This window comes from Ahaetulla prasina, chromosome 1 (genome assembly GCF_028640845.1).
Source record: "Ahaetulla prasina isolate Xishuangbanna chromosome 1, ASM2864084v1, whole genome shotgun sequence".
NCBI lineage: Eukaryota > Metazoa > Chordata > Lepidosauria > Squamata > Colubridae > Ahaetulla > Ahaetulla prasina.
Genome location: NC_080539.1, coordinates 103,161,708 through 103,174,210, shown reverse-complemented (window position 1 = coordinate 103,174,210; position 12,503 = coordinate 103,161,708). Strand labels below are relative to the sequence as shown.

General features: G+C 37.2%; 1 protein-coding gene across 1 annotated transcript; it reads right to left on the bottom strand.

The window, feature by feature from the left end:
* Nucleotides 1–6,190: 6,190 nt before the first annotated feature.
* On the bottom strand, nt 6,191–11,520 carry LOC131192090 (p53 apoptosis effector related to PMP-22-like). The gene is made up of 3 exons (XM_058170917.1): nt 11,084–11,520; nt 9,016–9,159; nt 6,191–8,617 (listed from the first exon to the last, which is right to left on the bottom strand). The coding sequence occupies exons 1-3, from the start codon at nt 11,283–11,285 to the stop codon at nt 8,409–8,411; spliced, it is 555 nt and encodes a 184-aa protein (XP_058026900.1). The 5' UTR covers nt 11,286–11,520; the 3' UTR covers nt 6,191–8,408.
* Between the last annotated feature and the right edge of the window lie 983 nt (nt 11,521–12,503).

The window sequence follows — 12,503 nt, the reverse complement described above, 5'->3', positions numbered from 1 at the left end:
GCAGTTGGGATATCGTTTTGTGCACTTCACTAGTTCTGCCTTAAAACACCCACGCATGCACCATGTTCTTCCCATACTGTGGCTTCCTAACCAATATATCAATCTCTCATGAGGACAATGAGATGTTCTGAGATTCCCAAATACATTCAAAGGTTTCAACCCAATTGAAGCTATAATGAAGCACATAATGATTTATTTGGGGTATTCTTTGGCAGTTATCCAGCATGAAGATTTATTGAGTGGAATTTGTTCAGATGACAAAGAACACACTATTCAATGCATAATCCACTCAACATTATCTGGTTCTGTTCTATATAAGCATATAAATGCTAAATAAACTTGAGTAAAGATGTATGTATCCTCAAATAAATGTCCAGCATGATACTTTCGCAAAACTCATTAATGGTCCCTTAATTTCCAATGGAAATGTAGCACAGTAAGGCTATATCTATTTAGATTGGCTTAACATAATTTCTTTGATATCACACACACACACCCCATTGCCTTGGGAAACTCGGGGAACAGTAGTTCTTATAAACAGATTAGAATCTATAATGAATGTGCTGCATATAGATAGTGTAGATTCTTTCAGATCTAAAGGAACGCTTCTTTGAGTTAATCTGTTTCTTTTGTATTGTATATAAATCTAGGCTATATAAAACTCTGCATCAGTTTTCAGTCATATTTATCTGATACTGCTTTGAAAAACTTTCTATGACAACAACATGTTCCAACTTTCCTCTTTTGCTGTTACTCTGATCATGTCTGCCCTGAATGAAATGTCGTTTAATTATGTGTCATTTCCTTTTCAATGTCATGGATGTTATTTTAGCTATACCTTTCAATAGATACTTTTTGCCCAGTTGCACTCAGCCAATGGGTAGTTGGGTGCAGTGGCTTCTAGAAAATTACCGGTTACAATAATTGGTTGTCATCTTTTGTGGCCAGCAATGGTTTAAAACCACTCCCATTTGCAACTCAAAATTCTTTACAAATATTATGATTCACAACTCTTCTCTATTACAGTCACCACTGGTTAATGATTACTTTGCTTTTAAGAGATTTCAATTAGCAATGAATCTCTGACGCTCTAGATGAGATTAAATGATTTAAGCATCTGCTTTCTGTCTTCCTGTGGAAAGAGAGGTAAGAAAACAAGAAAACAAACACAACGGGGAACATCTGTATGCAGTCTTTTGTGCCTGCCTCACAAAAGAGCAGAGGGAATGGATCATCTGGCAGGTCATCTTTTCAGTAGGCCCCATTTTATAGAATATGCTATTCTCTGGATGTGTTTGGCTCCTACACTTCTGGCATTCCACAGTGTTTTAAAAACCATTCTCCTTAAGCAGCCATTTGATAGCTGGCAAAGATTTGGGTGCCCTTAGCGGTTTAAGAAAATATTTATTAGCCAGTTTTAAAGAATGGGAATGATACTTTCAATTGCTTACTTTCTACTGTTGCCCATGAGTCTTTTGAAAGGGCGGTTAAAGAAATATATAAACAACCCTTATCTTCGGTCTCATTGTACCTTCTGATGTGGTTTCAAGCTAAAGAACCAGTAACTCAGGTTGAACTAATCTGCAACTGTCAATATGCTACCTGGCAGTGACCAGAGTCCAACCCAGTGCTTACTCACAGCAACAGCGAGCAAACACTGTTACTTCTTTTGGCCCTTTACAGGAAAAGAAGACCCTACTTTTTTACCGATTTAAAAGGCTGAGTGCTATTATCCTTTACTGATGTAAGCAAGAAACATTTTAATCACCCAAAAGCCAGATAACAATCACACCCATCTCTCCAAAGTTACTCATCTCAAGCACCCATAAGTGGGTAGGGCTATGAGTCACTAGGTTCAGTGCAGAAGTCAGATAAATTCATTATCTCTGAAATAAAGATGGAAGATAGAGCTTGAAGAAGTAGTTCAGTAAAAGTAGGATTCAGTGAGGAAAGCAACCTCACAATTGATTTAGACATTACCTTTTGCTGCAGGAATGAAATAATAAATCTGCAGTAGGATATCCCAAAGAACAGAATAGTTGCATTTGTGAAGCTGCAAAGAACATTATGGTCTCTCCAGCTTTGATGCTGATGCTGATGCTGATGCTGATGCTGATGCTGATGCTGGTGGCGGCGATGATGATGATAATGATATCCATTCAGATGTGTCCTACCTATCCTTCACATTATAGGAATATTAGAGTAATCTTATATTTCAATCATTTCTTTTCTTCATACCATTTTTTGTCTTCTGTTCAATAGTGTCCAATTCTTGAAGACTGCCTGGAAAAGTCTCTGCAGTTTTCTTGGCAAGGTTTTTCAGAAGTGGTTTGCCATTCCTTCCTTCCTAGGGCTGAGAGAGAGTGACTGGCCCAAGGTCATCCAACTGGCTTTGTGTCCAAAGTGAGACTGGAACTCATGGTCTCCTGGTTTCTACCCTGGTGCCTTAACTACTATACCAAAGAGGCTGTCTACACCACTTTAAGTTTAAACAAAATTAGTTAATTGCAATATAAAACATATCAAGAATCCATATTTATGATTAATCCTAGTATCCATAGAGTCAAAGAATTTGATCTATTTCAGATTGTGAATATATAACCTCCAGGGCTTTTGACACTTCCCCATCATTAGATGGTGTGGGGAATCAGAAATAGGAAAGTGGATGGGTTTTATGACTATCATCTGCTTTATTATTGTTATTGTTCCTCTTGCCCACATGGCCTCACATTAGACCAGTGTTTCTCAATTTCAGCAATTTTAAGGCGTGTGGACCTCAATTCCCAGAATTCTCTAGTCATCATGCTGACTGGGGAATTCTGGGAGTTGAAGTCCACACACCTTAAAATTGCTGAGGTTGAGAAACACTGCATTAGACCAATAGGGAGCTTCAAACCCCCATCCCCACCCCCTGATCCTCCTCCCCAGAATAAATCTAACTCATGTTGTATGGGTTTGTGTAATAACCAGTTGGGAAAGTTTGCTCGCTAACCGAAAAACAGGGTGGGGTTCTTGTACATAATTACACAGCTTCTAAAACATTGCTGTTCTATCATGGGAAAGAGTCCTGAAACTTTGATTTCTACGCTGGCATGGCTTCCTTTGCAATTTTTTTAGTGCCTCGCAGCAGTTTCAGAGAATAGCTTCCAAGTACACAGTAGAAAGGTGTTGCTTATTGGGAGTCTCATCCACCGAGGTGTGGCTTCATCCAGCCCTAGCTTAAGGCAAAAGCACACAACAAGTTTTAACATCTCTTCCAGAAACTTTTTATGCTGATTCAAGTCTTTAGCTTTCACCATGCACTATTTTCTAAACTCTTTAAAAAGAAATAATAGAATGGGGCAGGGGAGATAATTGCCCAAGTTATATAAGTTCTCAAAAAATAAACATGGTCACCAAATGTAGTCTATTATATTGTCACTGACAAGAGAGTTTCATTGTCCAAAAGGTAACAAATGAAAATATGTTCTGCTATAATCTTCTAAATCACAATGCAATATGCTCCAATGCAGTGTAGTGTTAGCCCTAATAAATACAGTACATGAACCTAAGAGAAGTGTACTGTAGCAAGGTAGATTGCAATAGAATGTACTACAGCATAGTTCTCTTATGTAAGTCTTTAGTCAACCCTCATGTTTCTTTTCTGCATTATCCTCTTCTTTATCTCAGTCCTGATCAATCCTTCTTCCCACCCTTGTTCTGCTCATGTTTCATCTTGGTGCCTTAAGATCCTGGTTAGCCAAGGAAGGAAAGAAAGAAATGACTTCAGCACCCCTAGGGCTGAATTTCTCCTCATGAAATTTTACTGCTTTTCTCCATTTGACACTCACATCTAGACCTAACTAAACCCACTCCTAGTTGTAACTGTCTAAGTTTAACAGCCTTTTTAATACAGTACTGTGTCTGTAAGCTACAGCTTCACAAATGCAACTTTTCTGACTGGTTACATGGTACAAAAATTGAATTGTGTTTCATTTGGCTCAGGCTTTAGATGAATAAATGCCACACCTTAGGAGTGTCTATGGGAGAGCTGACATGCATGCCTGGGCAGATACATCACACCACTTTGTTCACATAGAAAAACCCATCCCAGCTTACAGTATCTCTCCCTTCTTTATTGCTCTATACTGTAGGACACTTGATTTGTTTTATCTATCTTTTTTATTTTAAAAAGTTCTAATGTCTTTCTCTGCAAAGCACTATTATCCCAGGAGGAGGTGTTATCGGTGTTTATTTCTTTTACTTTCAAAATAATTATCTGAAATTTAATTGGTGAAATAATGGCTTTTCATTATTAATCCTAGTTTAGACAATTTTATTCTATCCCACTCCAGTTACCTCAGAGATAATATGAAGAGAAATGGCATTTCAATTATAACACACTGTTCTAAAATTATGTCCATGTGTGCCTATAAAACAGGGGATGTTTTTAAGTTTAGTCAGATTGAACTTCCAGTGGATTTAAACCAAGCTGATCGTATTTTCATCTTTTGTACAATGCAACTTTCTGTCAGTGACTTTGTACATAATACTTTGAAGTCGTATTTATATGATCACCAAATATAGTACTATATTTGTCATATATGATCATATAAATATGACTTCAAAGTATTATGTACCCCTAATTGTTCTGCAGTGATTTGTCTTCTGAGATCTACATAACTATGGAGTGCTACTCACCCAAAGGGTGGTGCTGCCATGGCTCAACTCAACTGGAAAGAAACTCCCACTCTTCAAGGCCTACTCTGTCTAATCATCACTGTCACATTAGCATGTGCGATGCTGCTGAAAAGTGTGGGTACATTAGGAAAAACAAAAGGACCATGGAAATCGTTCTAGCTGCTCATATCCCTTATTGTCTGACTTGCAAGTGATGAGCTAGACCAGACTGAAGTGCTATTGAGCCAGTTCTATGTCACTCATCAGAGGAAAAAAACTTCTGTTTCTCTTCCCACTGCTGACTTACTCCGTAATTCTGATGAAAGCAGTAAGATCCTGCAGAAGCTACTCTTTGCTATGCCTTGTGTGTTTACCAGTTCCTAGGAGGAAAATGTTTCTTGGAATCCTCTAGATACGTTAAATATATAGAGCCTAGTCCTATTGTGTCCCTTACTGTTTTTCCTTCAAGGCCCCTGCGCTCTTTGCATACACATATATCCTACAGCCAAGCTGTGTATTTTTTCCAAACAAAAAACCATCATTGTTTCATCCTGTAGGTTATTTGCTAGCATATTTTGTTTCCTAGGCTCAAGACCTAAGGCTTTTCCTAGGCTCAAGACCTAAGGCTTTTAAATTCCCATTATTGAACCCTGTCATTAGGCAACCTGTTGGGTGGACACATTCTCCCCAGTAGAGATTAAGTGCAGACTGTAAATCCTCTGCATAGTTTCCAGGGTTAGAGTCTGCAATTCACAGGCTGAAGAAATGAACAGGTTGGGCTTGGTTGCAATGCAGTTAAAAGGAATACCTACAGACCTTGATTCTTCTCAGAAAAGACATTGTCAACGTTTTCAATTTCATTTTTCTGCAGCTTATGGGACAACAAAGGTTTTGATGGCTAGATTTAAGTACAGCCAACCATCCAGTTTCTATTGATATTGGGCAAAATTAGTTCTTTAGAAAGAACTAATCTTCATCTACCTGTAGGATATAAATCGATTTAAGAAACTAGGATCAGGATTTACAGAGTGAATGCAACTACCAACAACCTGTTTTTGGGGTCCCTCCTTGAAATAATATTCACCTTCCCTTAATTTTCCAATATCGGTAGTACTGGCAACAATACTGAGTTTTGCCAAAAGGTACTTCTTTACTGCTTTAAATTGTTCTTTATTCATCTCCTAAGGGAAGGGGGGATCCCAGGTCTGAGCTACTTTTAAGCTGTTAAAATTCAATTCCCATGAAGGCCCACAGGTTTTGCAATCTTGCCTTCAGCAGTCAATGTTTAGAGTTCTGCTAGGGAAATGTCCAATATACTGAAACATTTTTGCAATGGCTGAATTTTTAACAGTAATTATAGCTTCTGCGTGCTAATTCATTTTCTCAATTTTCAACAAATTTGCATCTGTCATTTGATCAGGGCAATATGTTCACATACTTGTTTGTGTTGTTTACTTTTATTTTTAAGCCATTTAATAGAATTTAATACCAACCCTACAAATTCTTTTACTCATTAAGCAACAGACAAAAATGTTTTATTAACTAATTTTAATAATATCACATCCTTTTGAGCATGCAATTAAGAAACATGGAAAATTATGCCAAAGCACAATAGATGGTTTTGAGTTCAACTTGCCACTGTAGCTATTGATTTAACTTTTAATTAAACCTTGAACACTATGCAGAACATGGAAGCTACACAATTCCTACATTTTACAATCTAAGATGACAGCTTTATGTATTTTTACTTGGGAATAAGGTTTGAATTAAGAAACAAACTTATAGGACAGGGGTGGGTAACTATGGCGACTTTATGACCTGTGGACTTTAACTGGACTTTAAGCCAGTTGGCTGAGGAATTTTTATTTATTTATTTATTTATTATTTAGATTTTTATACCGCCCTTCCCCCGAAGAACTCAGGGCGGTGTACAGCCAGATTAAAACAATAATATACAAAATTAAAATAACAATTAAAATACATATTCAAAAGATGGCTGAAAATTAAAACCGTCGAATTGACCTATACTAAAATACTCCAATTTAAAATTATTAAAAATTCAGAAATTTAAAAATTTAAAAATCAAGCCAGTCCCGCTTGGATAAATAAATAAGTTTTTAATTCCCGGCGAAAGGTCCGAAGGTCAGATTGCCGCAAAGCAGGGGGAAGTTCGTTCCAGAGGGTAGGTGCTCCAACAGAGAAGGACCTTCCCCTGGGGGCCGCCAGCCGACATTGTTTGGCGGACGGCACCCTGAGAAGACCCTCTCTGTGTGAGCGTACGGGTCGGTGGGAGGCATAAGGTAACAGCAGGCGGTCCCGTAAGTACCCGGGCCCTAAGCCATGGGAATTCTGGGAGCTGAAGTCCACAAGTCATAAAGTTGCCATAGTTGCTCACACTTGCTGTAAGAGGTCAGAATATATGGCAAAAGAAATGAGTACCAGCTGACCCTTAGTATAATAGATAATGTATATATGTACATTTTCTGACTTCTCTACGCCTATGCAGCACCATTGCTTTCAGTGTTATGATGGATTGTGTTGCTTTCGTCAACTGAAGATAAACAAAATATTACAAAAGAATTGACTCCGTAAAAAAATAATGAACATATTTTGGCAATTATGCATCCATGCATTACAAAAGGCTATGTATTTACACTTTAAAACAAGTAGGCAAAACTAATATATGCTAATACAAAAGTACAACTGGAACTTCAGCAAACTCTTCTGAAGGTCAGTTTGCAGATCTGAGGACATTTAATAAGAGATTATTGTTTATGGTAAACAAGTTTGGAATGTAATAGAGTTGCCTTTAAAATGTGCAGGCCAAATATTTTTGTTAAAACCTAGAGAAATTAGGCTGGTGTTCAGGTGTTCTCAGTTAGAGTGGGAACATAATTTCCTCCCAACCTCTTCCTAACTAAACAATTTGTGCAGTTCATGCAGTCTGTTCTGGCTAATAATGCTTTCAGGTACATAAAAGTTTTCCATGTTGGCTTCATTCTTTTTAATAAAGAGCTTATAGCCTAAATTTGGAAATTTTGTTTTGCAAACAAAGCATGTGCTTCAATATTGATGTTTCATTAGAACAACAACACAGATTCCAAAAATTTTCAGTCACCATAATTAAACATCTAATTCTGAGAGTTGCAATCCCAACACATCTGCAGTTGACATATTGGAGAAGACAAGCTTATACATATTAGTAATAATGCAATCAAGAAAGGTCTTTTTTAAAAACATTTGTTTTCCTGGTGGTATGTCTGTCTAGTGGATTGAATATAAACAGGCTTTAGCAGGATTTCTTTCACACTAAGGAATGAAGCAGAATAGCTGTTGTCATCAATTCATCTTACCCTCTGCAGGCTTTTGAACCCCTGCCCCTAAAAGTGTACCCCCCCAAAAGATTGGGAGCAGCTTGCAGAATAGTGGGGGCCACAGGAGGAAGTCAATACTGATTATAAACAAACACTGTAAATTGGTGAATGTTCAATTAAGACAGTTCAGTTATTATTTCCCTGTAAAAACTAATGGTAAAAAAAGTTTTTTTTTAAAAAAAATAACAAATCCACATTAACAAGAATTGAGAGCAATTCTTGTTCATACTTTTTTTTTTTGAGCTGCTAAACCTCTATATATTCTAATATTCTTGCATATTGGACTTGAGCTGGTAGGTACGTCTGTATGCTTCTTTGGACCCCAAACAGTCAGGGACTACCCTATGATGACCCTGCTGCTCTTTAATGGAGATTTTAATAAAATTCAGGTTTGACGTTTCCCAAAATATGATCTTCATAGAGGGGGAGACAACAAAAGAAGAATCCAAGACCTATTGACATGATACACATGGTCCACCCAAATCCGTAGCTCCAGTCAAACACATGCACAGTATTTACTGGGAAGGCCACACGCGTTGAAATCATTACAGCATAGATGACAAGGCCCATTAATGAGAATATGGCTGCAAAAAAACCAAAAAGATTAAAGATTAGTTACTAACACATGAAAACAGTAAGAGAACAGGATGGATTGTATGTTTTTAAATTAATTGGGAGAATTATAAGCCCTGTCAGCATACTACTCCTATGGTAGTTTGTATTTTATTTGCCCAATCTCTGTAATATTGTGGTTAAATTAAACTGTCTTATACCGTCAGACAGATGATTTATGCAGTCCAGTATTTGGCAGCATCATAAGCTCCAGCCTTGTGATGTGAGACCATTTTTAGGTAAAGAGGTTAAGGGTTAACTGGGAGCAAAGCATGTTCTTTACCACTAGTGTCTCTCCAAACCAAATCTGCTCTGCCATATTCTACAATATTCTACCCATACTTCTTTTGCTTTGGATACGTAGCCTTACCAGCGACAAAACACAAGCCTCCTATGCCTCTAATGAAGTTGAAGCGAAGTGTCGGGATGGCAAAGGCGATGATGGACAAGGCAAAGCAGATGCAGACGAGTACAAATCCAACTAAGAAGGTACCAGCTGCACCTCTGCCCCAAGCTGGAAATAAAAACAGAAAACAATGGTTCCATCCTTTGATGCCTTGTCCTGGCAAGATACAGCTCTGAAATACCATTCAGTCATTGAAGAAGATATGGTAGGGTATACATAGCACATCCATTTATCCGTGTTTTTTGTAATAATGGTTTATCAAATAAACCACAATTGGATGGGTTCATATATAGCAGTAAGGCATTTGCCATGGCTTACCAAACATAATAGCTGGATTTCCATGATCTGCTAAACTAAATCAAATGGCTCAAAATGCTTTCCGAACGCCAATTATTACATCCATATAGTTTTATCTGCCAAAGGGAGGAGATAATTATTTCATGGAACAGGTTCTTTGATTTTAAAGCAGCTACAGTTTTAGAGTAAGCCAGTGGTAGGCATTCGTTTTTTTCCAAGCAAATAGATCTGATAAAGGGATCGCTACTTTTGCTGTTAGGCATCATATCTTTGTCTCTATTAAGTAAGGCTTTCTGGATTATTTTAATATTTCAATAACCTGTTGAACAGGAATGACTGTGGGACACATAACCAAATTAATTCTGGTTCTCATAAAATCTCTCATGTCTTGCCATTAGTGCAGAATTGACAATCACAGTGACATCGATCTCTTTGGACCGAAAATACAATGAAAGCAGGAATAACTTGAGAACGCAGCAGAGAAAGGAATGTAACAGAATCTAAACCTTAACCATCTAAACACTTAGGAGCGTTCTTTTATTTATTTGTTTCAGTCGAGATGCTTATATAATACAGATTAAATCCAGGAAAGATCCTGGCATATTAAATGTTTCTTAAGAATAGTCAGCCAGAATTTATAAAAGCATTTGTAAAAGAGTAGAAATCTTCATCATATTGAAAAGGTGTGGGCAATGAACGGTTGGGGCTAATTGGGATTTTAGAGATCCAAATTCAAAAGATATGTTCCATGGCTTTTTGAAAAGAGTACACGGCATACAAGATAAATATGCCACTTTTATTTGTGCAGCATTTTTGCTTGGAATGGCATTTTAAACATTCTTGGATATATTCCTCAGATTTCACCCACAAATCTAAAATAAACAAACTACTTAAGGAATCCTCAGAGGATTTTACGTTTTCTACTCATGACAATATAACTGACTCTATAAAAACGATTGAAACTTATTACACAAAAATGATTGAATCTTATTACATAGTATAAACAGAATATCTTTCACTGACAGCATTTTAAACCCTTCATTGCTTTTTTTAAATCCTTCATTTCAATTTATTTGGCTTGCACCCTATATAACCAATGCAGCCTTCAAATATTTTGTTCCGAAGAGCAGCCAGAAAATAAAAGTGTTCATGACATAACACTATCTCCAAAGAGAAAAAAACATATTTAATATGCTTCCAAAATGTGTTTGCTGGAAACATTGATATCAGTACATTCAGAAATACTGAACACTACACAAATCCATTGGGTATAATCATTTAACCCTATTATGTCACTGTATACATCCACCCAAATAATTTCTTAGACTTTAAGACTGGCACCAATAAAAAAAAAAAATCAAAACCATCATTTTCGAAATTTTAAATTGCTATGTTTTCTACTGACCAAGACAAGAATAACAGCTACAAATTCCCTAACCTAAGAGTACAAATAAAGCAGAAAAAAGGAAGGTATGTCTTTATAGCATCTACCTGCACAATTATGCTGTCTGAAAATCAATTCCTTCTTTTTTTAAAAAAAAGAATACATTACTAAGCATTTCTAATTTGGAGGAAAAAATTGAAGCCGTGATAACAGTGAGAAGAACTACTTGGAGTTACATGTGCAAAAATGTTATAAAGCATATAATGCCCCTAAATCCTTAGTGTAATTTGTGTCACATACACACACACACACACAATTGCCTTATAGTGTCACCATCACTGAGATCCTTACCAAAATCCATGAGAGACGTACATCGCCAATCATCTTCCAAAGAACATAACTTCCATAACGACCCTTCACTCACAAATGGAAAAGTTTGTGAGGTTACCCAGCCCCAACCAGCTAGTGAAATGATGCCAAAGATCATTGCTAAGCCCAGCAGAAGGGGCAAGATCCATCTGCAGCGGGTATAATCCAGACCATACTGAACCATCTTGCTGTTGGGTCTTTTCCAATCACTTTAAATATTAAACAAAAAGGTCTTCCTGCAATGGCTTTGGTAGTCTGGGGGGAAAAAACCAGAGGGTAAATAAAATGTGCGTGACTGGAAAAGAGAAAAAGAAAGAAAGGAAAGCAGAGAGGAGAGCGCAGCTTTGTGATCCAAGCAGGCCCTAAAGAAAACTCCACCTAAATTTCTATGAGCAAGTCACTACAACAACCAGTTGATCTGGAAAGAAAAGGGTTGGGACTATGCTCATTTTAGAATCTCTAAAATGTCTCCTCCTTCTTTGTCAGCTACTAATTAAGATAAATACAGATTATATGCCATTGCCATTAGTATTTAATCTTTTCATGGCAGTAGTATTTCGCCACAAACAGCACTGAAAGTTAAGAGCGCGTTTTTGGTGAATAACTAGTCCCAGTCTTTAAAAACAAGATATTGAATAAATTGTTGAGATTTCTCACTGCTTAGCTCTACGAGTCTGAACAGCAAAATCCAGTTAAAAAAGACCCATCTGGGCATCTGGTACTGTGAAGTGATCTTTACTGCAAAGCAAAAAAGTTCTAATTTTGAATAGTCATATATTCTCCAGTGACAACTAAGAACTGAATTAGCAGAAAAGGTGTAGCGTCTTATGTTGCATGACTATGTGACATCAGATTTTACTATATATCCCTAATCCTTCTTAGCAACATAAATGGGCCTCTAGGAAACATCCAGTGATAGGGATTTCATGGTTTCCAACATCCTGTGAGAGGCATAGGGCAGTTTTCTTAACTGGTTCTGGGAATTATAGCTTCTTCTGGAGCTATAATTCCCAGAACCCCTAGGCAGAATTGGTCATGCTCGGAGTTGTAGTTCCAACTCAGTGGGAGAGTACAAAATTGGGAGAGGTGAAAATAAGCAAAAGCTATCACACCTAGGCTCCAAAAGTCCAGAAGACAGAAAATTCTAGTTCTTTTTTTGCTATCCAGTGATTGTCCAGAGTTTTGCAGTCCTGAGTTGTAAGCTTATTTACTCTACATGTACCATTTGGGAGCTTGACTGAGAGCCACAAAGTAGATGTGACTAGGTTTGCTTGTTTCATTTTAAAATGGAAGACAATATTCTAATTTTCATGCATTTTCCCAAATCAAAAGAGTGGAAATTTGTGATCATCAGAATCTGGCCCCAGGGTGCTTTGGATGACTTTGGTGTGACAAAATGTGG

What these genes read in the sequence shown, in the direction of transcription:
- LOC131192090 (XM_058170917.1), bottom strand. Translation starts at nt 11,285, where the DNA reads ATGGTTCAGTATGGTCTGGATTATACCCGCTGCAGATGGATCTTGCCC. An exon ending in TACGTCTCTCATGGATTTTG is followed by an intron (nt 9,160 to 11,083) that starts GTAAGGATCTCA and finishes TTTTATTTCCAG; the next exon opens with CTTGGGGCAGAGGTGCAGCT. An exon ending in AGGCTTGTGTTTTGTCGCTG is followed by an intron (nt 8,618 to 9,015) that starts GTAAGGCTACGT and finishes GTTTTTTTGCAG; the next exon opens with CCATATTCTCATTAATGGGC.